This window comes from Bos javanicus, chromosome 3, assembly GCF_032452875.1.
Source record: "Bos javanicus breed banteng chromosome 3, ARS-OSU_banteng_1.0, whole genome shotgun sequence".
In the NCBI taxonomy this organism is placed as follows: domain Eukaryota; kingdom Metazoa; phylum Chordata; class Mammalia; order Artiodactyla; family Bovidae; genus Bos; species Bos javanicus.
Window position 1 is genome coordinate 112,576,686 of NC_083870.1, and position 26,645 is coordinate 112,603,330.

At 48.6% G+C, this 26,645-nt stretch overlaps 1 protein-coding gene across 5 annotated transcripts; it reads right to left on the bottom strand.

Annotated features, from left to right (window-relative positions):
* Positions 1-4,889: 4,889 nt before the first annotated feature.
* ZSCAN20 (zinc finger and SCAN domain containing 20) lies at positions 4,890-26,351 on the bottom strand. 5 transcript variants are annotated; one of them, XM_061412623.1, is made up of 8 exons: positions 26,174-26,351; positions 20,685-21,200; positions 18,136-18,322; positions 17,636-17,712; positions 17,276-17,360; positions 15,042-15,725; positions 12,141-12,569; positions 4,890-11,591 (listed from the first exon to the last, which is right to left on the bottom strand). In XM_061412623.1, the coding sequence occupies exons 2-8, from the start codon at positions 21,129-21,131 to the stop codon at positions 10,357-10,359; spliced, it is 3,144 nt and encodes a 1,047-aa protein (XP_061268607.1). In that variant the 5' UTR covers positions 21,132-21,200; positions 26,174-26,351; the 3' UTR covers positions 4,890-10,356. The 5 variants fall into 5 exon arrangements, with proteins under 5 accessions (XP_061268607.1, XP_061268608.1, XP_061268610.1 ...); XM_061412624.1 differs by having other exon boundaries at positions 26,162-26,351; XM_061412626.1 differs by having other exon boundaries at positions 12,141-12,566; positions 26,158-26,351.
* Positions 26,352-26,645: the final 294 nt, after the last annotated feature.

Genomic DNA, 26,645 nt, shown 5'->3' on the forward strand with positions numbered 1-26,645 from the left:
GCTGCGGAGGCAGAGTCCTCCATGAAAGGCAGGCTTCCACAAGGTCGGCAGTGCAGCAAGGGTTAGGTGAAGAGATGGAGGCTCTAGGCCAGTGCAGAGCAGGATTTCTAAAGGGCTAGATGGACGGGATGTGGGGAGGGCAGGAGTCTGAAGAGGTCCACTCAAGGAAACAACAGCCGCCCAGGGCACATGAGAGGTTGGTCAATAAAATCAGCGATGTGAGGTGGGCTGGGACAGACGGTCCTGACCCGAGCACTTCAGTCTCAGAGATTCAGCTATGGTTATTTCTTTTTGTTGTTGTTGTTGTTGTTTTTAATTTTATTTTATTTTTAAACTTTACATAATTGTATTAGTTTTGCCAAATATCAAAATGAATCCACCACAGGTATACATGTGTTCCCCATCCTGAACCCTCCTCCCTCCTCCCTCCCCAGCTATGGTTATCTCTTATTCTGTGGACAGCAAGAGGAGGTCCAGGAGAGGGTGTGGAGCAATAGCCCCCTTGGAAGCCCACACAGCAGAGGCTGAAGAACAAGAGAACCGAGTCAGGTTAGTCGGCGCTCTAGGATGGGCAGCATTGCATGGACTTTGGCTCCAACTTAGTCTACAGGCCAGACAGGATGGGAACTCTGCCTGTGTGTCTTTGGTAGTCAGTGAAATCTACCCTCTACACCCTAGAATCCGGCGGAGACCAAGAGCCAATCAACACTGGAAAGTCCCTACTGGAAGTCCCAAGAGTCTTTATCTTCACTAGGGCCAAGAGCACGGGAAAGGCGTCCAGCAGTGCCGTCCTCTGAACTCCAGCCGCCTGGCTGTTGGCTGCACTAAGGCAGGGTCAGGAAGCCTGCTTGAAACATATCTCTATTCTTATCTTTATTCATCGGATCAGGGACTTCTGGACAAGTTCCCATTCTAAGCCTCAGTTTCCATACCTGGAAAATGGGCATAACTTCCCTTGAACTCTTCACATGAGTAGGTTTCAATGGGATAAACTCTGAACAGATTCTGCAGCCTGAGATGTGACTTTGACTTCTCTCCTTCAAACTATTCCAGCTTCAGAACTCCTGGTTCCCAGACTCAGCTATGCTCAGTGACAGCATACTGAGGAGGTCAGGCTTGCTTTCAGCCAGGGCATACAGTCCGTCATTCAGCGACCTTCCTGACAAGAGCAATAATGGAGCCAGTTAAGGCCCTGAGCTTGTAAAAGAGGTTGATGGGGGCTGGGGGGCTGCGGGGCGGGGGGGTGGGCGGCAGGCAACAGGTATGCCTCGCGTGCTTCTCACGTGACACCTGGGGATGACTCGTGCCTGTGCGCAGGCCTGGCTGTGTCTGAGCAGCTTGACCTCATGGAGAAGGCCCCGCAGTGACAGGGATTGACAGACCGGGCTCCCAGTCCAAGTGCTGCATTTGCCTGGTGACCGTGAACGAGCCTCAGGGATTTAATCTCCTCACCTATCAGATGAAGCTTTCAGGGTTCTTTTCCAGTCCAAAGGGCCTGTAACCATGCCACCTTAGGCGGGGGGATGAGTGGAAGGTGGGAAGGAGGTTCAAGAAGGAGGGAACATACCTATGGCTGATTCATGTTGATAGATAGCAGAAACCAACACAATAAGTGAAAAGTGAAAGTGAAGTCGCTCAGTCGTGTCTGATTCTTAGCGACCCCATGGACTACAGCCCACCAGGCCCTCCGTCCATGGGATTTTCCAGGCAAGAGTACTGGAGTGGGGTGCCATTGCCTTCTCCGTTAACAGCGGCTAGGCATATTATATTTATTGGAGCTGGTATACTTGGTGACAGCCTTAGTGCCCTCGGACACGGCGTGCTTGGCCAGCTCCCCAGGTAGCAGCAAGCGCACGGCGGTCTGGATCTCCCTGGATGTGATAGTCGAGCGCTTGTTGTAATGTGCCAGGCGCGATGCCTCGCCAGCGACGCGCTAGAAAACGTCGTTGACGAAGGAGTTCTTGATTCCCATGACCTTGGATGAGATGCCGGTGTCCAGGGGGACTTGCTTCAGCACCTTGTACATGTACACGGAGTAGCTCTCCTTGCGGCTGCGCTTGCGCTTCTTGCCGTCCTTCTTCTGGGCCTTGGTCACAGCTTTTTTAGAGCCCTTTTTAGGGGCAGGAGCAGACTTAGCCGGTTCAGGCATGTCTATAATGACAACACCCAACAACACAGAAAGATCTTACAACACAATATTGTAAAGCAATTATCCTCCAATGAAGAATAAATAATTTTTTTAAGAAAACCACCATGAGGGACTTCCCTGGTAGTCCAGCGGTTAGGACATGGCGCTTTCACTGCTAGGGCACGAATTCGATCCCCGGTTGCTGAACTGAGATATTGCAAGCCAAGTGGCCGGCCACACCAAAAAAAAACCTACACAGGATGAGATGCCATTCAAACCCCCACAAAAATGACTTAAACGTTTTTTAAAAACACCACAATGTCAAGTACTGGTGAAGACATGGACAAAGCGGGGTGTCCACACTGTAATGATAGAAGTATAAACTGGAACAACCATTTCGGAAAACTAACGGGCAGGATTTACTAAAGCTAAGTCAGTATATTTACGGTCCAGCAGTTTCACTGTTGAATACACCCCCAGTAGAAGTGATCGGCTTATGTCCACAAAAAGACACGTTAAGAATGTTTACAGTGTAAGCCGCACTAGCCAAAACCTGTAAATAAATGTCCGACAACAGAATGGAAAAAAAAAAAGGAAATACAATGCAAGCTGTGTGAGCATTTTCAATTTTTCTAGTAGCCATATTATAAAAGGAAAAAGAAACAGGTGAAATTAATCTTAATAATATATTTTATTTAACCCAGTATATCCTAAATATTATCAAGATGTAACCAAAATAAAAATTACTGATAGTTTGCATTTTTTTCATATAAGGACTCCAAATCTGGTGTACATATATTACACATCCCAGTGCTTCTCAGTTCAGACTAGCCACATTGGGAGGACTCAACAGCACGTGTAGCTAGCTTGCAGCTACCATAGCGGACAGTGCAGACAAGAATGCTTGATCTCAGTTACCATGGAGTCTGGATCGCAGGAGGATGGAACATGGGAGGATACAGTTTACTGACCCAAGAAGCCCAGCCCTCCATTTCTAACTTGGAAACCATGAAGAAACCGGCTCCTGTTTCTGCACTTCCTTCCCCCTCCACCTGCTCCAACTCCTGCTCCCCCTTCTTCAGCTCTGCCTGCCCCCTCACTCACGGGCCACCCAACCCCAGTTTCTACTCTTAACCTTCCTCTCCCTGATCTTGGCTGCTTCCTCTCCCACCTCCCCCTTTGCTCCTGTCCCTTTCTCTCTCTCTGCCCTCCCCAGGTACTCACCAGCCTTCCCCATTTGCTCCCTCTCTGTTCTCAGTCCTACCTTTGACCTTGAGCTCTCTGAGCCCTGTAACCATCAGATCCAACACATCCACTCTTCAGACCTCAACCCCAAGGATGCCCAGACTTCACTTGGTGATTCCTATTGTCTAACTGGAGACGAGGTGCCTGCCAGTCAGATTCCTGGTCCAGCCCAGACCTTTGGGCAACAGGAGCACCCAGCAGCCTGTAGACATGGGGTCCACAGAGGGCCAGCCCAGTCCATAGGCATCCCCTCGGGTAGGGTTTCTCTTCAGGTATTACGTTCTCCATTGTGCTGACCCTGGCCAGGGGTCAGATAAATGAATGAGTTCCTGTCCCTGCCTGGACTGGCTGGTCAGCCTTAGGGGACCCCAACATTTGTAACTGACCTCAAGGCCCTGCCAACAGCAAGGGAATGAGAAGGAGTCTCTGCGGTCTCTGTCCTATCTCCAGGAAACCCAGCCTTATGTCTCTGGTCACTGTTTGAGCAACTGCTCGAAAGTAGTTCTGTGAAAACATGTAAATAAGAGCTGGAATAATGACTCACGTTCTCCCAGATCTCATCTTTGTCCCAAGATGTACAGAACATCAGTGCATTCCAACCACTACTAAACCCACACTTGAGATTCTGACTCCTATAGGAAGGAACGGTTTCCTGTGGATTCTGATCAAAGTCGTGTCCAACTCTGAGGTATCACTCCTCCCCGATCTCTAATTCACAATCAGAATTCACGGATAACAGAGTCTAAAAGGCAAAGCATTGCCTATACCCCATCCAACCAGGATGAAAGAGTAAACGTTTATACAGGAATCCCCAACCTTGAGCTACGTCTTCTGAATGTGACCAGGAAGGGAGTGGGTGCAGGAAGGAGGAAGAAGAATCCCCGGAAAGACCCTCCAGCTCTCCCTTCCTTCTCAAGTGTGGGGTGTGTCAGCTCCGGTGCTGAACTCGGAAACACATAAGAGTCAGGTAAGATTCAGCCCTATGGGAACACCTTCCTTTCTTCTTATCCTTCATCAACCTTGATATTATTTAGGTCCCCAATACGTCAGATTCCCCAGCACAGAGACACCGGAGGACATAGTAGACGTGTGAAGACCAGCAGACCAAGGAGCCACCTGTTACGGACAAAAGGCAATGACTCCTGGGTGGCTACAGCTACTCACGTCCAAAGAGCCATAGTGACCAGTGAAAGGAAGATGCCCGTCCAACACGAGGGATGTGAGAACTCAGGCCCCAATCCACCCTGACGAGCTCATTGGTTTTCCCCTCTCCTCCTTTGCTCCATCCTTTTGATGTAGCCAGGAGGATGCCAGAAGTAGCCAGGAAGATGCCAGAAGAACCCAAGATGAGTTTTTTTTTTTTATGTCTCATGGTTCAATTAATATAATTTATTAATTTATTGGGTCACTTCATCCTAAAATAGGATTTGACTAATTTTAAGAGATGTACATAACAAGAAGAAAATAATAAAGGATCGAGAAGAGAAAACAAAGTCAAATAAAATGAAAGCAGGGCTTGATGCACAAATGGAAAATTTTTTATTTTTTTAACTTATTTTAATTGGAGGCCAATTATTTTACAATATTGTAGCAAATGGAAAATTGCAAGAGCCTGTTGTCTTTAGATTTGGACCTTAATCTCTGAGCCTCCTAGTGGTCAAAATGTAATCCATTTTAATGCTACAGTCTCACCAATGTCTAAGAAATTAGTTGTTCATGAAAGGTCCCTGAGATAACATGTGTGTTTGCCCTTCCCCCAAGGATACCAGATGGGTTTAGCGTGACCTTCAGCTCAGGTCACCTCACCTCCTCCCTCTATGTCCAGGCAACTTCAGAAGTAGGGTTGGGTTGGGGACTTTGCATGTGATCCTTAAACAGCCCTTTCTGGGTGCTGTCCATGGAGAGTGCTCCGACCTGGGCCCCTGCCTTCAGAGCCTCTTACCACCCCTCCAGGGTACCCCCATGACCCCATCTCCTGCTGGTCTCCACCGCCTCTAAACACAAAGTTACTCTGGTCTACGAATTCCCCAAAGCACTAAAGCCAAGCCGTGTCCTATGTAGGAGGAAGGAGAGGAGCCCTTCCCCCTCTTTGTCACACTGGGTGTGACACCAGGCACATACTGGTCACCCAGCACCAGAGGGCTCCCTGAGCCCCAGACTCTCAAGAGGTCGGTGACCACAGCTGCATCCACCTTTGCCCGGAGCAACTCTCTTGCTGGAGCTCAGATGGACTCCTACCGCTGGTCCAAAACCAGCCTAGAAGCAGACTGGTTTTCTTCACCTTCCCTCCCATGGCCCTTACCCTCTGGATGGCCAGATTATGAAGTATTTTCCCACAGTGAAAATGTGCAAAATAAACATGACTTTAGAAAGAAGTTCAAGGTAATGGCAGACAGGATCAGAATCATCTTCACGTGCAAACAGAACCACTAGCTATGGCTCGATGAGAAAATCAGCATCTAGGTGGATCGTTATTCCGGTCAATTTACATAAAATGGTGTAATTGGATTCTGCCCTTGACTTAACCAAAGGCCTCCTAGAACAAAGCGGTTCTCAGCTTGATAAGTGGGAACCTAAGCTCAGCTGAGAACAGGGGCTCGCATACTCTCCGCCCTCTCCCCCGCCACCAGCGGCACAGGCGGGGGCCACTAGGGTTCCTAACTGGGATCAGGGGAGCGAGGCCTCACGGGGCACTGAGGTCTTCGTCCAGACTCAGGGTGGGCTGGGGGAAGCCCTGGAGAGATGAGAAACCTGACCCCCTGAAAACCACATTTGGAGGCAATTCCAGACCTGCCTGAAACCAGAGGGAGAGGAAACGGTGCTAAAGGTAAGCTGGAGTTAATACTGATGTCGGGAATGTGCAGAGAAGCAGCCATGGGCAGAAGACCTCAAGGCTCAACCCGAACCAAACCGAACCGAACCTGCAAAGCCTTCCTAACCTCCCACTACGGGCGGCACTAACCACTTGTGACAGATGGCAGCAGGGGCGTAAGATGGGCACCTGCTGCTAAGAGCGGGAGGCAAAGGCACGTCCAGAGGGGAGGATGGGCTCAAAACTGAGGTCAGGGGATGTTCCACATGATTCATTCTGAGCCCATTCAGAGAAAGACTTCCAGGCCGCTGGGCAGACACAGCTCAACTGGAAAACGCCCTTAAAAGGGACAGCGTGCCTCTGGGTGTGCACACCGCGCTGGCGGTGGGCGGAGGCAGCTTACTGTGAGCCCGCACGTGCGCGTGATCGCCCATGCTGAGTGGTGGACCAAGAGGCCAGAAAAGGCAGCAGTGGGTGGACATGGGCCTCAGTGTCAACATGCAGGTGGAACAGAGTGAATGGAGACGCAGGCCTGGGCCCCAAGGCTGGGCTACAGAGACCCAAGGCAGCCTGGGTGGCTTGAGACCATCTGCCACCCATACCCCTTCCAGATGTCACCACATTCATACTTCAAAACCTCGTGGTCCCAAAAGGCATTACTCTTCTCCACAGACTGACCAAAAATAAAGTCTCTGCAGGCTGAAGCCATCTGCACTGTGGGCCCCAGAACAGGACCAGGCAGGGAGAACCCAGGGGTCCCTGCTGCTACATTTTCCAGCACAGGAGGACCCCAGTCACCTTACACTCCTTCAGGCTGTAAGAAAGCTGTCTGCTGAGTCTGTGGAATGAACGTCTAAGTGGTGCCTTTCAGTCACCTCTGAGGAGCCAACGCCCTTCATGCGGTGGAGGGTATGGAAATCAAGTTTGGAGATGCAGCTCACAGGAGACACTGTCCCAGGGAGGCAGTCACCGCTTCCACTTCCCATGACCAGGGTCTGACCTGCGGTCATACAGGCTGAGAAACGTCCCATTCCTCAGAGTGAATCCACTTCCCCAAGAGCAGATTTGAGGTAACAAGGCTCAGGGTGTATCAAACCAGCTGTTGGCTTCTATGAGCAGCCAAGACCTGCTGGAGGTTGCTAGGCACCCTGGAAGAGGCATGGGGTGGGCCCCAAACATGGGAGCCACCCGAATGAGAACTTCTTCCAGAGGCAGATTCAGGGACAAGGAGAGGCGGTCTCCCTGGGCCACGTTCTCTCCCGGCCCACATTGCCCTCCCGTTTCACGGCTACAGTTCAGAGAGATGAGCCACAGGTCACAAACATCAAAACTGTCCCGAGAACGTGAGACACCAGTATGCTTCCAAGAACAGGGGGGGCGGGTGACACTTGAGGAGGAGAGGGCTACATCTCACTTCTACAGAGCTCAGCCTGGCTTCCACAGGGAAGGTTCCAGAAAATTCAGAACCACATTGATTCAGGTGTCAGGAGCAACTGAGGCAGCGTTTGCAAGGTGGCTGGAGCTTGCAAGGTGGTGGGGCTGGGGAGTGGTCTAGATCTCCTTTGAGGAGCATCTTCCTCCATACACAGTGCTCCTGAAGTTCTGTCTGTATCCAGCATTTCTCTGACTTGAACAGGAATGTAACCTCCCCCACACACACCTCCCCCCAGCTTCAGACCTGCTGTGTATTGCCTCTTGGGTGTCCCTTAGGTACAAGCTCAAAATGTCCCAAATTAACCTTCTGCTCTTCTGCCCTCCTGCCCTGTCTGCACCTCCTCCTGTGCTCCATCCTGAACAAGGGCAGGCTCCACAGCCACCCAGGCATTCTAGCTTTCCACGGCTGCCCTCAACTCTGCCTGTGGAACCTCTCAAATCCAACCCCCTCCTCTTCAACGTCACCACTGCTCTAGCCCAGCGCCTCACTTCTAACTGGAATATCGCGATAGTGTTCCAACAGTCTGCAGCACGTCCAGGCTCCATCCAGCTATTAGGTTTCAACAATGCACATCTGACCAGGCACCCCTCAGCCTGGTGTCCCAGCTCCACGCAGCCACCAGGTCCTCTGTGACCCTGCCCCCCCCCCGCATCCCGCCAACCGGAGCTCCTACCACTTCCCACCTCCCATTTGAAGCCACAATAGTAGCTAAGAAGCTATGGTCCCACCCCACCTGAAGCATGCTAGTTCACACCACCAGGCCTCTCCCTGGACGTCCCTGCCCCTCCTCCAGGATCCTTTCTCTTGGCTCAGGGGGCACCTTACCCATCATCTTATTGTCGCAGTTACTGACATCTGCTTGTTCAAAGCCAGGGCTCACCCATGGGCCCTGCTCCTCAGAGGTAAGGTGAGACAGGAAAGGTAAGCCAGGAAGAAGGGGACAGGTAGTGACTGAGGTGAGCTGGTTCTTGGGAAACTGAGAAAGGGGCTAAGGAATGATCGGCGTCTCCCCAGCTGCCTCACATGTGAACAGAATTCCATTCTCCGAAGGTCCCTCACATCTACTATCTAATTTAATAGCATTTCCCAGGTTCATGAACAGCCAGAGTATGCATGGCAGCAAAGTATCAATAGGTGGGTGTTAGAAGGAACCTCCTTCAAAATCCTTTGCAAACCATAGTCCTTGGCTAACATTTTAAAACACTCCTAAGGAGAAAGCCTGGAGGTCAAAGTGCTGAGAACTGAAAACCATCCTGTGTGAAACTTTCTGACAGAGCCTGCTGCTGTGGGAGGCAGCTCTTTAAGGGCAACATTTAGAAAGCGCCGCGTAGGCCTGGGATGAGGTGGCTCAGAGTGAAAGTGCACCACAAGCCTGGAATCAAGATCAGTGTTCAAAGTCCCCTCCACAGCGCTCCACACCCACTGACTTTTTTTACTCTCCTCTGCCTCAGCCTTGGCACAAAGCTTCTCCCATGCCAAGAGGGAGGGGGCCGGGGGCAAACACACAGGGGTGAGAAAGCACTGGCCAGGAAGCCCGGGTTTCTTATGGTTTAACCTACAATCAAGCCGAGTCTAACAGGAAGCAGGGATGATCTCCTGAGAAAAAGGGAAGTTCTTAAAAACCCCATTTCCTTAGCCCAGATAGTATCCCAGGGGAAGAGACGTTCCTTTGACTACGTTACTTTTCCCAATCTCAACTCACCTCTCTCTCTCACCCATATTATTGTGAAGATGGACAGTCTTATCGAGTGCTTCAGTAAGAGCTCAGCCTTGCTCAAAGCACACTGCTGGTTCTGAACATCCCCAGTCCTTCAATCGGTTAGGATTCTCTATGTCCATATTTGTTAAAAATTGAATTCGTAGGGAATTTTAACTGAAAACATGGTCTACAAAGTGCTTTGGCACCTGAGTTACCTGCCCCGATGGGAAAGGGGACTCAGTGTAGCAGTGAGAGCACCTCAGGCCCCAGAGGCAGATGTGGCCGAATCCTGTCTCTGCCATTTTCAGATGTGTGACCCAAGCAAGTCACTCTTCTCTTCCGGGAAATGAGAGAAATATTAGTACCTCCTGGGGCAGCTGTGAGTAGATGAGAAGATGTATATAAAGTGCTTAGCTCAGAGCCTACTGAAAAGCTCAGGGAACACTGGCTACTTTTTTGCTACTATTAATAATGATCTACTAATGATGTCAGAGTTGTTCCTATCCTTTGATAAGCTCACCCCCTGCTCTAGGTCACTGATTCTCAATTATGTCCCCTCTCACCGGAGGGTCTCAAAATTCTCCCAGGTTGTTATGCCCCAGTGGAAAACTGCCATGGGTGAGAATTTTCCAATGTACACGGATGAGGCATGTGTACCCGGGGACGGTGTGAAGGCACGGGAAGGTCTCAAATCACTGCCCAGGGCCAACAATTTACCTCTAATCTCCTTAGTTACCAGTCTGGCTCCAAGACTGATAAAGCTCTCACATGACAGCAAATATAAGGACAGCCTGAGGATAATGTGGGGTTTTTTTCTGCAGGAGAAAAACACATTATACTTAAAAGAAAGTGCCTTCAAATCTGGATCCTAAGTGTTTGTAATTCACTTCCAAATTACCTCGATGGTATCATGAATAACCTCCCTGGGTACACACCAAGCTTAAAAATTGGGACAGTTTCTTTCTAGCATACATCTTAGGATCTTGGAAGATTTCGATATAGCTTTCTCTCTCTTTTGCTGTTGGGGGCAGTGTTTCCTATGAGGCCTTCCCTCCTGCATGGGTTCTCCGGTGGGCACTGAAGTGGGAGCTGTTGTTGAAATCTTTGCCACACTCTGTACACTTGTAGGGTTTCTCCCCGGTGTGGATTCGCTGGTGAATAATGAGACTGGAGCTCTGGTTGAAGCATTTCCCACACTCTCTGCACTTATAAGGCTTTTCTCCTGTGTGGATCCTCTGGTGGGTAATGAGGTTGGAACGGTCACGGAAGAACTTTCCACACTCAAGGCATTTGTAGGGCTTCTCTCCCGTGTGCACCCTCTGGTGTGTGATGAGCTTGGAACGCTCCCCAAAGCATTTCCCACAGTCCATGCACTCGTACGGCTTCTCCCCAGTGTGGGTCCGCTGGTGGTTGGCCAGCGTGGAGCTCTTACTGAAGCTTTTCCCACACTCAGCACACTCATATGGTTTCTCTCCCGTATGGATTCTTTGGTGACTGATGAGGGCAGAACTTTTAGAGAAGCTTCTTCCACATTCAGAACACTGATACAGTTTTTCCCCTGCATGGGTGCTTTGTGGTCCAGGCGAATTCGCATTCTTACTGGCACTGTGAGGTTGCTCAGGATTTGTCCCCTCGGTGGAGTTCCTCCAGTGAGCACTGAAAGACGGGCTCTGGCCAGAGTTTTCCCCAGGCTCACAACAGTGGTCAGAATTTCCTCCCAAGTGGATTCCCTGATGTTTCAGGAGGTCTGAGCTCTGGATAAAGCTTTCCCAACATTCTTCACATTTATAGGGCTTTACTTTCATGTGCGTTCTCTGGTGGGTGATAAGATTGGAGAGGTCGCTGAAGCTTTTCCCACATTCAAGGCATTCGTAGGGCTTCTCTCCAGTGTGGATTCTCTGATGGGTGTTGAAGTTGGAGCGGTCACTAAAGCTTTTCCCGCACTCGAGGCATTTGTAGGGCTTCTCACCTGTGTGTATCCGCTGGTGGGTGGTTAACTGTGAATTCCGGCTGAAGGTTTTCACGCACATGTCACACTTGTAGGGCTTCTCTGCGAGGTACAGGCCTTGGTGGTCGATGAGCTTTTCCAAGTCCTCTTCAGAAGAACACTCTTCCCACTGTCCTCTACCTTCATTTTCATTTTCACTGTCTTCCCCCCAATCGTGAGGGTAGCAATCATCCCCAGCAGTGCATTTTGATAAGGCTCTGGGCAAATTGCAAAAAAGGTCCTGCTCTGAAATCTGGTCTTCATCCTCACACCTCATCTCAAAACCTGGAGAACGGATAGAAATGCGATCGTTAGTTAGTGCCCATTTATACATCTGGGTCTTGCACCTTGTGACTTTGGCTAACCTGAATTTGTACTTGTGTCTCACATCTCACATCTTATAAATGTTTTGGTGCACACATGCATTTCTTACTTGTTAAGCTTAGGAACAGAGTCTGAGACGTGCTTAACTCCACCAAGGGAACCACTGAGCCCAGCCCAAGCAGCCAGCCGTCAAGTCTCCTTAGCCAACCTCCCTATTCCACTGCTGAACAAGGAACACCTCCTGCTCCTGGTATATTCAGTCTGGCCTGTGTCACATCAGACTGAAAGAACTCTACAACTACTCAGATGGATCCAAGTAAAACTCTAGACCAACTGCTTTTTTCATCTGGGGAATTACGCTAAGCCAGAGACTGGATAATCTCAGGAAAACACAAATCCTTTTCTTATTCAATTCCATTCTTTTTCAGTTCAAAGAAAAGATAATGAGTCTGGCTCCCACTCTCTGCACACTTGCAGATTTTGCGGACAATCTAATTACTAAAAACTTACCAGTGTCTGAGGTTTTAGGACTTGGGGTTGGAGGTCTGATGACATCTTCACCTGCCATCTCATCCCAAGCCTCCTGGCTGACAACCTGGGTACTGCTCTGATCAGAAGTAGGGAGACCTGCTGCCTCCCCGCCGGTCCCCATGTCTCTAACCGCAGTCCTAGCCCTCATCAGCGAGTCCAGCTCCTCAAAGAAGGGGCAGGTCCCAGGTGGGTGGCTGCTCTTGGCTTTTCGGTAGCTTCGAAGGAGGTTTTTGAATCTGTAGCGACACTGCTCCAGGGTCCTCAGGAAGCCCTGTGCACACAGCCGCTCTGCAATGGCCCGGTACACCTGGCTGTTCTGGTGACAGGTGCGAAGCTTCTCAGAGAATGGGGACTCACTGAGAATGGTCAGGAAGGCCTTGGTCTCCTCGTAGCCCCAGTGCACACCTGCTGTCAGGAGTGAAGAGTTCAGAATTGAGAGACTTGATGAGATTTGCCTAGGTCATCAGGGATCAGGGTCACCTGCTCTGCTAAACACCTAGAACACAGGCACTGTGGAGATTACCCAGGTGCCTAGGGCACCAGCAAACAGTATACCCTTGTTTCTTGAAAGGCTATGCCAGGGCTTCCAACCCCCACCTCCTTCTAAGAGAGTCTATTAATACTTAGGTGTCTTGGGACTTCCCTGGCAGTCCAGTGGTTAAGACTCTACACTTCCAATGCAGGGGGTGCAGGTTCAATCCCTGGTCAGGGAACTAAGATCCCACATGCCGTGGGGCATGGCCAGAAGTAAAAAATAAGTAAATAATAAATATTTAAGAGTCTTGGCTAAAGGGGAGGACTTAAGGAGCTGTGTTATACCAGGTGACCAGCCCCCTGACTTCAGCTGACTGTATCAAGGAAAGGCCTATAACCAAGATACAGGAGACTCTCTGTATCTCCACATCCATTCAATACATGTCCTCTACTTGCTTTATAAATTTCCTTTTTAACAAACTGAGAATCCCTTCAGATAACATTGTAAGAGAATCCAACTGAGGATGCCCCTTCCTCTTTTGTGGAAGAAGGAAAAGGAGGTGATCTATTTTCAGTGCCTCTGCAGGTAAAGGATGCAGCCAGGGAAGCGACATGGTGGAGGGAAACCCACCTAGGAGTGGAGGCGGGGGCCCTGAGCTCTGGTTCTTGTGTGTCTTTAGAGATGACACTTCATAGCCTGGCCTTCTGGGTTTCCACTTTTGCAGTGACTGGGTATTTCCTCAATATACGCTGTTCAAGTATACACTGTCATGATTTCCGCTATACCAATGAAATACTTCACTCAATATCTTTCTTTACCTATATTAACTACTTGTGAAATCACAGGCTGATGTGCTCATACACATAAAATTAAAAAGTTCACTCATGTTAACACTTATGATCATCCCCATACTACCATTAATACCATCTGAGAAACACTGAATTAGCTCTTTAAGGTCCCGTAAGGTTTTAAGTGTTTGCTTCTTTTTTGCACAGTGAAGGAAATCATCGACAAAATGAAAAGACAACCTACTGAATGGGAGAAAATATCTGCCAACGATATGACCAATAAGGGATTACTATCTAACATATATGAATACCTCATACATCAATAAAAGCAAATAACTCAGGTTAAGAAATGAGTAGAAAACTACTGAGCCCGCATCTGCAACTACTAAAGCCCACACACCTAGAGCCTGTGCTCTGAGACAAGGGAAGCCATTGCAGCGAGAAGCCCGAGCAAAGCAACTAGAATAGACCCGTCCGCCACAACGAGAGAAAGCCCGGGCACAGCAAAGAAGACCCAGCGCAGCCAGAAATAAGAAGTAAGAAAAAAAGAGAAGAACTGAAGAGACATTTTTCTAAAGAAGAAATGCAGATGACCAACACATGAAAAGACACTCAGATATTGCTCATCACCAGGGAAATACAAATCAAAGCAATAAGAGACATCACCTCAAAACTGTCAGAATGGCTGGTATCAAAAGTCTACAAATAACAAATGTTGGTGAGGATGTGACCAAAGAGACTCCTTGTACCTTGTTAGTGGGAATGTAAACTGATGCAGCTACTGTGGAAAACAGTATGAAGGTGTCTCAAAGAACTAAAAATAAAGCTACCAAGTGACTCAGCAATCCCATTGCTGGGTATATTTACAAAAAAAACCAGAAACACTAATTTGCAAAGATCCATGCACCCCAATGTTCATAACAACACTATTTACAATTGTGAAGGCATGGAAATGACCTAAGTGTTCATCAACAGATGAACGGATAAAGAAGGTGTGGTGTGTGTGTATATATACCTATATATATTTATATATAATAGAATACTACTCAGCCATAAAAAAGAACAAAACTTTGCCATTTGCAGCAACATGGATGGACTTGGAGGACATTATGATAGGTGAAATAAGTCAGACAGAGAAAGATAAATACTGCATAATATCACTTACGTGTGGAATCTATAAAATACAATAGACTAGTGAACATAACAAAAGGGCAAACTCACAGACATAGAGAACAAACTGGTAGTTACCCAGTGGCGAGTGGGAAGGGGGATATAGGGGTAAGAAGTAGGAGGCACAAACTGTTGGGTGTAAGACAGGCTCAAACTCTCAGGTGTTGTACAACATGGGTAACAGAGCCGATAATTTTTCAATAACTGTAAATGGAAAGTAACCTTGAAAAACTGTATCAAAATTAAAAAAAAAAAGTTTTTAAGTGTTTGCTTCTCTAAGGAAACTCAGACAAGGAGAACTGACCACAGGAGAGAGAATCAGAGCTTGAGGTTGACCTTGCTCCAGCAGCATCGATCCAGACTGGCAGTCTGTGTCCTGAACTACAGCAGAGGTTTGGTTGGTACGAGGTTTGGAATCTGAATCCAACTAAGCCCCAAAGTTCTTACCAATACGACTCTGGAGCAGAGCTGGGCCCCCTGGGATCCCAGGCCCCTGGATGGACTCGGTGGCCAGGTCATCACCATTACAGTCGTCTGCCGTTTCCTCTGGCTCCCAGCCCCCTTCTTCCTGCTCATCCACCTCCATGTCACTGTCCCCTAGCCGGGGGACAGCCACAGTCTCTCCTGGGCCATCCGAGGCTCTCATGGCTGTCCGAGCCCTAACCAGGGCCTCCAGCTCCTCATAGAAGGGGCAGGTCCCCGGCGGGTGGCTGCTCTTGGCTTTCCGGTAATTCCGTAGCAGGTTCTTGACCCTGTAGCGACACTGCTCCAGCGTCCGTAGGAAGCCCCGTGCCCTCAGCCGTTCTGCAATGGCTCGGTACACCTGGCGGTTCTGGTGACAAGTCCGGAGCTTTTCAGAAAAAGGCGACTCGCTCAAAATCGCCAGGAAAGTCTTGGTCTCCTCGTAGCTCCAGTGCACACCCGACACTTTCACATCCTCCACGGGCACCGGGCATCGTTCTTCCCACGTCTTGCAGTCCCTCCAGGCCAATGCCTGAGCTGGTTTAGTTTGCTCAGGATCCAAGCTGTAATCTGCAGAGTTCTTTTTTCCAGAATTTACAAGTCTTGGACCCCAAAACTCTGGTCCCTGCTCTTGCTGGGCAATGATGGTTGGTTTTGAAACCGGAACTCCTATACAAAAGGAAGAAGATCCATGATTAAGTAGAAATGATCTGTCGAGCAAAGCATTTTGTCTAAAAAGTCGTTTACACATCATTTGACTCCAAGAAACTAATGAGAAATTTCCATGCTAATCCCTTAAAAGGACTGAAAGGAAAGGTTACCTCACTAGAGGTAACCGCCCCAGAAATATACTGACTTGCCTGCTTTGTTTATTTGCTTTTTGGTTGGTGTGATAAAATACATCATACAAAAGAGGGGCTGTTACTGGTCCACAGACGGGCACATACTCTAAATTAAGACCAATCAGAAAAAACTTCATGGCTGGAAGGAAGGCTGTGTGTGCACATGTGTGTCTGATTTGAGTTTCTCTTAGCTAGAAACTTGAGGTCTCAAATGCCACTGGCACCTACCTTTTGCACCTACACAAAATAGCCTTAACACAAAGCTAAGACAAAGGCTGGCGAGGGCGAGAGAAAGAAAAAACCCAGGTCTGCTGGGTGGTACTGCCAAGCCAATCTGTACTGCGGTTGGAGTACGCCCTCCTCTGGACATCCAATACTGTGGATGTCAAAACAGCCAGATTTAAAGGACAAGTGTCCCAAGAGCTCCTGACCCCAACAAATAGGAAGCCTTTAATTAAAATAAATATTTGAAGAAAACCAGATGAAAGAGTTTAGAGCTAAAAGAGGCTTAAGGATTATCTAGTTCAGCATTTCCCAAAGGTTGTTCTTTGAAGACTATTTTCCCCAGAAATCACTGTAAAAAAAAAAAAAGGGGGGCACGCTTTTCATCATGTGTAAAAAGGACACACTGCCCAGCAAGTAGCCAACAGCTCCTAGTGTCTCACTTTACTGCCCAGAGTCAGACTTGGCACCGACTCTCTACCTGATTCTGCTCTCGTGTCTCACTCCCCTCTCACTGATCTTATACTCCACCAGGAAATGTCCATTATGGCTTGACTTCCCGTGAAGATGTGCCTACAGAGAAAGCGTCTGTGCTGGTCATAGGGGCTGCAAGGATTTTGAGCCCTGTGATATTTCTTTGGCATTGTGATTTAAATGCATCAATCTCCTGGGCTTAGTTCACTTGACTCTGCTATGAGAGATGGACCCTGTTTGATGCTGAAAAGACTGGGTTTCTTTTTTTTTATCCTAAAAAAATAAAAAACATGAATCCGCCACGGGTGTACATGTGATCCCCATCCTGAACCTTCCTCCCACCTCCCTCCCCATCCTATCCCTCTGGGTCATCCCAGTCGGGTTTCTTCTGGACCAGCAGGCTGGGCGCAGCCCCAAGACGGGGGTGAGTACTGAGGATATGAGGATAATGAGCCCTGAGCAGGCAGGCTCTTGGCAGCCAGCCTGCCAGCCCAGAAATCCACTCCCCACACCCCTGCCCTGCGGCCACCATGCTGGCCACAGAGAGCATGTCTTCTCGCCAGGTCTGAAATTCCAGAGACTTCTCAGAGCTACGAGTCTTAGGGAGTGAGGAAACGCACCATGGGAACTGAGTGTACCCAAACCCAACCATATCTTATCCAGAGAGCACAATTTCCTTACCCAGGGATAAGCCGTTCCCACAGTTGTCTCCTGGGGGGTCCGTGCAGAATTCCTTCTCGGCGTGTCTGTCGGGACCCAGGGCTTCCTGTGGAACATACAACAGAGGACCTCAAATGTCACTGACCTTTGAAAACAGCCTGGGAATCCCGCCAGGCCCCAGGAAGGATAATGGACACAGCAATAGCCTGTGTGAGGCCAGTCAGCAGCCTCAGCTCGCCCCAGGAGAGGCCTAGTACACAGGGCAGGAAGGGTGGAGAACTAGCACCCTGCACCCGACGGGGGCCACAAAGAAAGGAGAGGAGCTGGGGTCAGGGCACAGGAGAAGTCATGACGGGAAAGGAGGAGCAAACGGTAGCTTACCTGAGACTCCACGGTCACCTCCCAATCTCCGACACTCCCCGTCTTTGGGAGAGCAGGGACTCGGGGAGTGAGGACAGCTGAGAAGGAAAAAGCATCTCTGAAACCCAAGTTCTGGTTCCCAAAAAAATCACCTCGCTCTCAGGTCCGGCTTTCCTAAAGCCCTGCTTGGATCACACTGAGACTGCCACTGTAGCTAATGTGGATTCCTGCCTTCACTTTCCTTTGAGAGTTTCTGGCTGCTAAGCTGCCCCAGGAAAGATGTCAGCCCTGAACTCCTACACTCACCAACCGGCCCCAGGCCCAGCTGGAACCTGCTACAGGACTCAGTGACAGTGAGGCCTGCTAACACCAGTGGGAGTTCCATCTTCTTACTTCGCAGGGTATCCATCGGACACGATTCTATCCCTTGCATTGAATTCTGCACATCCCTCCTGGGGGATTCTACCTTACCCCCACCCCTAAGCCCTCTTCCCAGATGTTCCCTGACTCTTGGTACTCACCACTCTCTTTCAAGGGCTGTGGCACCATCTTGGTGTCTAGATTCTTGGAAAGGTCAGGACACGAGTTCTTCACCCACTGCTTCTGGGACTGTTCCTCGGGCCAGTGATCTGCTGGCTGCAGCTGGCAGCCCTGAGATTCCTTTGTTGTCTTTAAGGACCTCGTATCCTCTGCACACAGTTCCAGTTCCTACACACAGATGGCCAAAATTCCCAAGCATAAGTTCAATAACTGGTAAGGTAGGGCATGTTCTTTACAGTTACAACTGTGGTTCAGATGTTAACAGGCTCTTAGAAAACAAAAAAACAAACCAAAGATGGCTTAAAGTATGACAAAGTCATCAGACTGACTTCAGTAACAATCCAGCATTTATACCACCAAAGCGGGACTGTCTGCTCAACTTTTTCCATAGGTACTTTCAACACTCGCATGGTTCAAAAACAGAAAACATACAGAGATGTAATTAGTGAAAATACCCCAAACTCCACCTGTCTCCATGCCACCTGTCCAGTATCTTCCCCAACTCCTCACCATACGTAACCACTGTTCTTCTGCAGCCTTTCAGAGTTTCTTTATATACAAGCAACCATATAAATATATATTATTTTTCCCTATTTTGACATAAAAGGTAGCAACTATTATACAATGCCTTGAACCTTATTTTTTTTTATCCAAGATAATATTCACCTTTATCAAACTTTATTAATGAGTTTGCCAAAAACTCACTCCAAAAACCTTTTGGCCAATCTGAAAACTCAAATCCACTCTCACAGAGAGGAATTTTATCTCTGAGAAAATATATTAGGATGGGTTGTGATCATCAAAAGCTATTCCCAATGAGGAGACCCACCAATGTTCTGTGACATTCATAGAGAGAAAACACCTGCTTGTCAATGTTTTAAGAAAACAGTAACTTTGTGTTCAAGATAAAAATAACTTTGTTATAGTTACAATCTTATAATCCACAGAAGTGCTAGGGACTAGAAAGTGAAAAGTGTGAAGTCGCTTAGTCCTGTTCGACTCTTTGCGACCCCATAGACTGTAGGGATCTAGACCCAACAATAATTTTAGAAAGAAGCAGATTCAAGTGCCTATGAGGAGGCAAAAAATCAGGAGGATATTGACTGGGGCAAGGGTGAATTAAGAATTCATCAAATATGGTTCATAGATGCAATGGAATACTACTCGGTCATAAAAAAAGAACAAAATAATGCCATCTGCAGCAACATGGATGCATCTAAGTATTATCACACTAAGTGAAGTTAAGTCAGAAAGGGAAAAACATATACCGCACAATATCACTTATATGTGGAATCCAAAATATGACGCAAATGAACCTATCTGTAAAACAGAAAGATTCACAGAAACAAAATGGAAGCAGCAAGGTTACACTGAGATGAAGGTTTTGGTTGGCTGGCTCAGGCCATAGTGGCCTGAAGGACCTGTTCTACAAGTTCCAGCTTCAAAGCAGGATTCAAAATTTGTTGTCATAAAGGAAATGGCAACCCACTCCAGTGTTCTTGCCTGGAGAACCCCAGGGACGGGGGAGCCTGGTGGGCTGCCGTCTATGGGGTCGCACAGAGTCGGACACGACTGAAGCGACTTAGCAGCAGCAGCAGCAGCAAAATTATAAATTATTTTCATGGGCTTTCAGGGTCTCTTGAAAATTATTGAAACTGTGAATGTTAAATCCACAATACTTTCACGACCCTTATCTCAGCTCTACCCTTTCTATGAATCTGGACAGGTTACTTACCTGAGTCTGTTGAACTATCTGAAAATGGCCATGTCAGCAGTACCTACCTTACGGGGTACCTTACTGGGCAGCTGGGTTGATTAGATAAGGAATACGCACAGAAAGCTTAGAACAGTGTCTGAGGCACAGTGAGTGCTCAATAAATGTCAGTTAATATCATTTGAGCCTCATGACTCAGAGGTATTTCAATTCCCGTGGTTTGCAGGTACAGCATATGCCATATAGTAGAAAGAACAATGAACTTGGAACCCAGGATCTGGGTTCAGGCTCTGGTTCATACTGACTGAGCCTCGTGAGCCACCTGTCTTCGGGGGCCTTGGTTTAATCCGTAAGATGAGGACAATGATGCTATTTCTGTCAACCTACATTCCTGCTGTAAACTAAAGAGATCACATACTTAAAAAAGATTCTAAGTATAAAACACAATACAAATTAATGTACTGTGACTATCTGCTGGGAGGCAGCTTAGAGCAATGGTTACAGATGCTGAGCATAGACTCAGACTGCCTGAATTCAAATCCTGCCTCTCTAGAGGCCAGTGACCTTGATCCAATGACCTTTCTTCATTTTCCTCATGGGTAAAACTAGGATAAACAGTACTGGCATCATTTAACTGCTGATGGACGAAATGAATGGATACATGGAAAGCACTTAGAACAGTGCCCAGGGTATTGCAGTGTTCAGCACACATCGGATGACTGATGACATCACTACTGTGGTTTTGGCCATCATCCCCCTGGTAGCAGCCCCACTGCCTCCCGGCCTGCCCCTTGGAGAGCAGGCTCTTTGCCTTACCCGCTGCCCCGCGGCCCGCGCCTCTCGGTGCCAATCCTCCACGAGGGCCACGGCCTCCTCGCCGCTCTCAGGGTGGCGGGCCTGGACCCAGGCCTGGGCCTCCCGGGGCAAGATGGTCAAGAACTGCTCCAGCACCAGAAGCTCCAGGATCTGCTCTTTGAGGCGGATCTCCGGCCTCAGCCAGTGACAGCAGAGTGCCCAGAGCTGGCTGAAGGCCTCATGGGGCCCTGCCGCCTCCCTGTACTGGAACTGCCTGAAGCGCTGGCGGGAAGCCTCGGGGCCAGGGACGCGATCGCGGTCCTTCTTGGGCTGGGAGACTGGGGTCCAGGAGTCCTCTTCCAGCTTCACAATCACAAGTTCTTCAGGCTCTTGTTGCGGGGAGGCCCGGGCTTCTAGGGCTACGGCCATTGTCTCTCCTGGACGTCTCCCTTCAGCTGGGCTCTCCATGTCCAACGTCTTCCTGCATCTGTAGTGTGTCCTCAAGGGGCTCTAGGGAGAGGAAAGGCCCCCCCTGCTCTGAAGGCAGAAAGACAGGGGACAGTATGAACAAGAGGATTAGGAGCCTCACCTTCCCTACTCCCTGCCCCCCACCCCCCCACAAAACCTTCCACAGCTTTGCATGGGGCAGGGCTACTAAGAGATGCCCTCTCCCATAAGCAGGAAAGTTAGCCCATAGTCTGCCCCCGAAACCAGCAGCCAGCGACCTCAGGGGAAGACCACACAGTCCAAAATCCTCCGGGACACCCTAAATGTCTTAGCTGGGCGTCCCGGCTGCCGTGCTTGGTCCCCGCCCAGCCTTCCTCCCACCACACGTGTCCCAACTCCAGCCTCGCCTCCAGCTAGGTTCCAAATGTCACCCCCCTCCATAAGGTCTTTCTTCCTGGGCCATAAGCTTTCCTCTCTGGGTGCTCTCTTTGCAAAATCCCTCACTCTACACTGCCCCTTGGTCATCCCACACATTTGCCATTTTTCACCACTTCTAAACTGATAACTCCCAAAACTCCCTCCATCCAGGACCTGTCTCCAGACCCCAAAGTCCAACCACCTACAAGGCATTTCCATCTGACTCTCATAAGCACCTCCAACTCAAATTTAGTCAAAAACTAAATTCATCATTTTCCCCTGCAAACCTGTTTCCCTTCTGGAACTCTCTATCAAGCAAAGGCACCACCTTTCAATAAGGTACCCATGCCAGAAATGTGGTTATCATCTTTTTCCAAGATCCCTCACATCCATTCATTACCAAGCTGGGTCTACTTGGAGTTCTCAGCACTTCCACACAGACAGTGAGTGGCTAGAAGAGGACTCATGACCACCCGGCAGCCTCCTGCTTGTCCCTCAGCTACCAGCTCAAAGTCCCCTCATCTGTTAAGAGTTTCTTGACACATTCTTGTCATGCCCAGCCCCCTTCCCTGCTCTCCAAAAGTCAACTCCCCTCATCCTGTGTTCCCAAAGCACTTGGCAAGTACTTCTAACACAGGTGTTACCTGACACTATCGTAGTGACCTGTTCTTACGTCTGACAGTCCATCCGACTGTATTGCTGGGGCCACTACTGCACCTTACCCATTTCTGTATCCACAGTGCCCAACCTATGTCTGATAAATAGCAGGACCACTGCTTTGCCTTTTATTAAAATCGTAAACCAAGTACATCAAAAATCTACTGGGCTATGGAAGGTACATAATTTATATTGAGCTAAAGAATTAACCTTTCATGAAACTACTCTTCTTTTAAGCTTTTTTATATGGGCCATTTTTATAGTCTTTTATTGAATTTGTTACTATATTGTTTCTGTTTTATGTTTTTGGTTTTTTGGTGTTTTCCTTTTGGCTGTGAGGCATGTGGGATCTCAGCTCCCTGACCAGGGATTGAACTCGCAATCCCTGCATTGGAATATGAAGTCCCAACCACTGGATCAACAGGGAAGTCACTAAATTTCTTTTTTAACCACAGCCTTAAACATGCACTAGTCCAAACACATTTGCATCACTGTCTCACATGAAGACTAATTCACTAAGTCATATGCACAGTCCCACTACGAACCCTGCACTATATTGAGATCTGGAGCCCCAACTGTGACTATGACAGTCTCCACCTTCATCACAGTTACTATCTACTGAGAGAGAGAGTTGACAAGCAAGCAAAGCATACACTCCTGCACAGAGCAAACATTAACAAAAACAGGCACTTAGCAGTCCCACCAGACCCAAAGAGTCTGATAATACGTATTTTTCTTCTGGGAAGATTTGAAAGTTGCAAAGGTTAGTTTTGAACAAAATCTGAAAGATTTTTCTGCTACTCTCTTAGATACGAAGAGCAGTCTAGCCACAGAGGGAGGTCAACACAGTTAGCAAAGCAGCCTTCCCGCAGAGTGGAGAGGAAAAACGGACACGGGCCCTCCTCAGTCCTGAGACTACCAGAAATATCGGGGGCTCACGGGGGTCAGCGACCTCAAAGGGCATCCATTTTATGAGTGCCCAAGGGGTGCCAGGCTTGGTGCAAAGTGTTCTACATTCATGATCTCACTGAATCTTCCAGGCAAGCAGCTGAAGGGCCATTAATGTTGAGTTGCCTTATATGATCTGTAAGTTCCACACTTTACTTACAAACACCAGAAAGAGAATGAAAGGACGTAATTTAAACCACGCCACCAGTTCCATTCACTATGTGTCTATTCCCGAGCACGTGGTGATGATACTCATGACACTGCTGGTCCCCAGGTTGGCTGAGCTGCCCCAAGCCTCCCTCTCCACTGAGTGAGCAGAGTGTCTTTCATACAGTGTGGTCCCTAAACACAAGCTAACTCTTTCATCTGATGTTCAACCAAGAAAACCTGGCTGTGATATTAGCTTACTGAGAGACAGCATGTTGGCTACGAATTGGCTCCCTGACAAAGGATTTTCAAGCTGACTGTGATTTTTGGCTAAATATGATTTTCACCTTCTGTGCTGACTTTACTATATAATTATCCTTGTAATGTATAATTTCACAACATCCCCAATTTACATATAAGGAACTGAGTTTCTCTAAAGATCCATGTGAGGCTCCACAACCACCAAGTGGCAGAGTTGAGATCTAAGCCCAGGTTCATTTTCTCCAGTCACTTCTCCTAACCATTCTACAGCTTAGCCAGTCATCCAAACCCCTGAGAAGACGGTATGGAGAGTGGAGAGAACATGAAGACAGGAGTGAGCAGATCGGGGGTACCAGCTCCACTCCTGCCTTTTACCAACTGCATGACTTTGGGCAGGTCACATGGCCTTGGCAGCCATCTACCCAAACTGCAGTAGCCAGACTCATCAGGTGCCCCAGGCTCCCCAACTAGTAAGAGGGTGCATAGCAAAGGACAGGAAGACTAGAATCAGCAGCTGCAAATGTAAATGGCATGGGGTCAGGCAATGTAAATGAGTACACGGATGGAGTAGGGACTGCAGCCAACTTCAGAGCACCAGAATACAACTGGCCCAATGTTCACAGAGGAGCCAGAACTCTGGATTCCTAAATGTTGGCAACCAACTCAGAACTGTTTCAAACACTATGAGGATTAACTAGAGCATAATGGTAGGCTTCATTTAGCATGGTCTGTTACCCTGCCACCTTTCAGCTAAATGATCTCAAAGGTCTCTTCTTAGACTTAGAAAGGGTACAGAGTCCCTCAGCAATGAAGGAGGTGTTATCAGAGCCAGGCTCCCTTTATAAACCCAGGGAAGCAGGGAGGCATCCCAGCTCCCTGAGTGTGCACGCAGACATGGGGAATGGCATCGTCCCAGTGAATGGCTGCAAGAGAAGATGTGCCCCAGTTTCCTGGGAAAGGCCAAGACTAGTCTGTGACCTCCAAAGGGAAAGAAACTGGGAGTTTCCGAAGTCTATCAAGCTCACTTGGCTGATTGTCCAGGCTACTGCTTAGAGCAGCCCGAGCTTACACGTAAGGACTTAAACCAGGGACAGCAAACAGGTTTCATTTAAAGCACCAACTACAGTCAACTGTGCTAAGGACTCTGCACCCCATGTGAACATGTACTGTGACCAGTGAGTTGTGATGGCCAGACACAGGAGGCAGAGAAGGAGCACGCATTCTGTGCATTTGCCACCTCTGGTTTAAAGTCCCACAGGCACTGACTCAGCTGCCAGCAAAGACAACCCTGACAGAAGACTAAAGTGCACAGAGAAATCCACTAGAAGTAGCAGTCTTCAAGCCTGGTACAGCAATGCTCACCCTGGACAGTCTTTACTTATACACGCATCAAGCATTTACTGATTTACTTGATTACTTGATTTACATTAAGTACTTACTACTGTGGGCTGGGCAGTGGGGAAATGGAGGTGATGCAGAAACTGTTCCTGTCCTGAAGATACTCACAGCATAGTGGAAGCCACAACAGAAAACTCACAGATAATTATGATCAAATGTGGTAAATGCAATAAAAGAGGTCTGTGGGAGCTGGGGTGAGGGGGTGACTTAAATGAAGAAAGTAACATTTGATTTGGTTCTAGAAAAAAAAAAAAAAGACTGAGTCTCTGAGCAGAGACTGGGGGGAATGTGTATTCTGAGCAGAGAGAACAGCATGTATAATGGTGCAAAATCAAACAGCCTCCCCAGGATATGGTGATAACCTTGCCAGCACGAAGACTAGGATGGAAAAGGAGTTCATGAAGGGTCTTGAATGTCAGGCTATTATCTGGACTTAATTCCATAGATGATGGGAGTTAATGAAGGTTTTTAAGTAGAAAGCCTAATCTGATTTGTGGGTTCAACAGATCACAGCAGCTACAACATGTCTGTCCAACCTGTGAAGGTGAAAAAGTGTAGGTTTCAACAAAATCCCTGACAAGGAAATACTCAAGATACATTAAGGAAATTAAAAGATCTGAAAATCCCTGGATGTGGAAGAATGCAAGGGGAATCAGAGGGCACCTGGGTAAAGAGGATGTTGGCACGTTCACTTCCATCAGGCAGAAGGAAAGAGGTGCAGGTTGAGCCCAGAGCACAAGAGCCATCCCCACCCTCTGGGTTCCAGAGATCATGACCATCAGAGAAAGTGTATGGAGGTATCAAATGTTTGTTTTTGATGAGCAGGTAGAGGCTCGAACACTATCTTTAAGGTCAGGCTTCAAGCTCAGGCCCTTTTCCCTCACTTCTTGCCAGGGCCCCAGAACCCTCTCTTCTTCCCTATGAGGTCTCTAGACCCTTCCACCTTCAGAACCTCTCCCGACTCCTCACCTACAGAGCTTTCTAAGAATCTCCTCACTGCCAGGGCCTTCTACCTCCCTCCTTATCCCCGACCCCTCTATGACCCTTTCCATCTCCGGACGCTTCATCCTCTGACCGGCCCTCATCCCCCACCCCCCATAAAAGCCTCTTTCTCCCATCTCACCTTTCCCCGACCCCCTGTGATAACCACCACGTCCTAAGTCTCCTCCAGCCCAGAGCCTTGAGTCTCAGCTGCCCCCGCCCAGCCACCCGGACTCACCCACCAAGACACCCACTTCACAACAGGGCGGAAGTGCTCCAGGACTCGCGCAGGGAATGCTGGGACGCGGAGTCCGAACAGCGCCACCCCGTGAATGGCGCTTCTGTGACTACAACTCCCAGAAGGAACCGCGCGAGCGCCAGCGTGTGGCCCCGCCCCCTCCTCGCTTGCGGTCTTGCCGGTGTAGTCAGCCAATAGATGCACCATCTCCTCCGGCACCGGAACAAATCGGAAGAGATTATTACGCATGGGGGCGGGGTCTGTTGTGATCCCGGTCCTTTCCACAGGCTCTGGAATAACGGCACCGCCCAGGGGGCGGGCATTCAAGCCGAAGGAGCGGAGTCTATTGAAGCTCAGAGCAAGAGCGGGTGGCTGGGGGTATATTAAAGCAGAAACAATAAGAAATAAGGAGAGAGGGTGACTAGAGGTGACCCACCTGAAGGGCGGGAGAGAGTTGGACAATGGTAGGTTCAATTTCCAGTTCACAG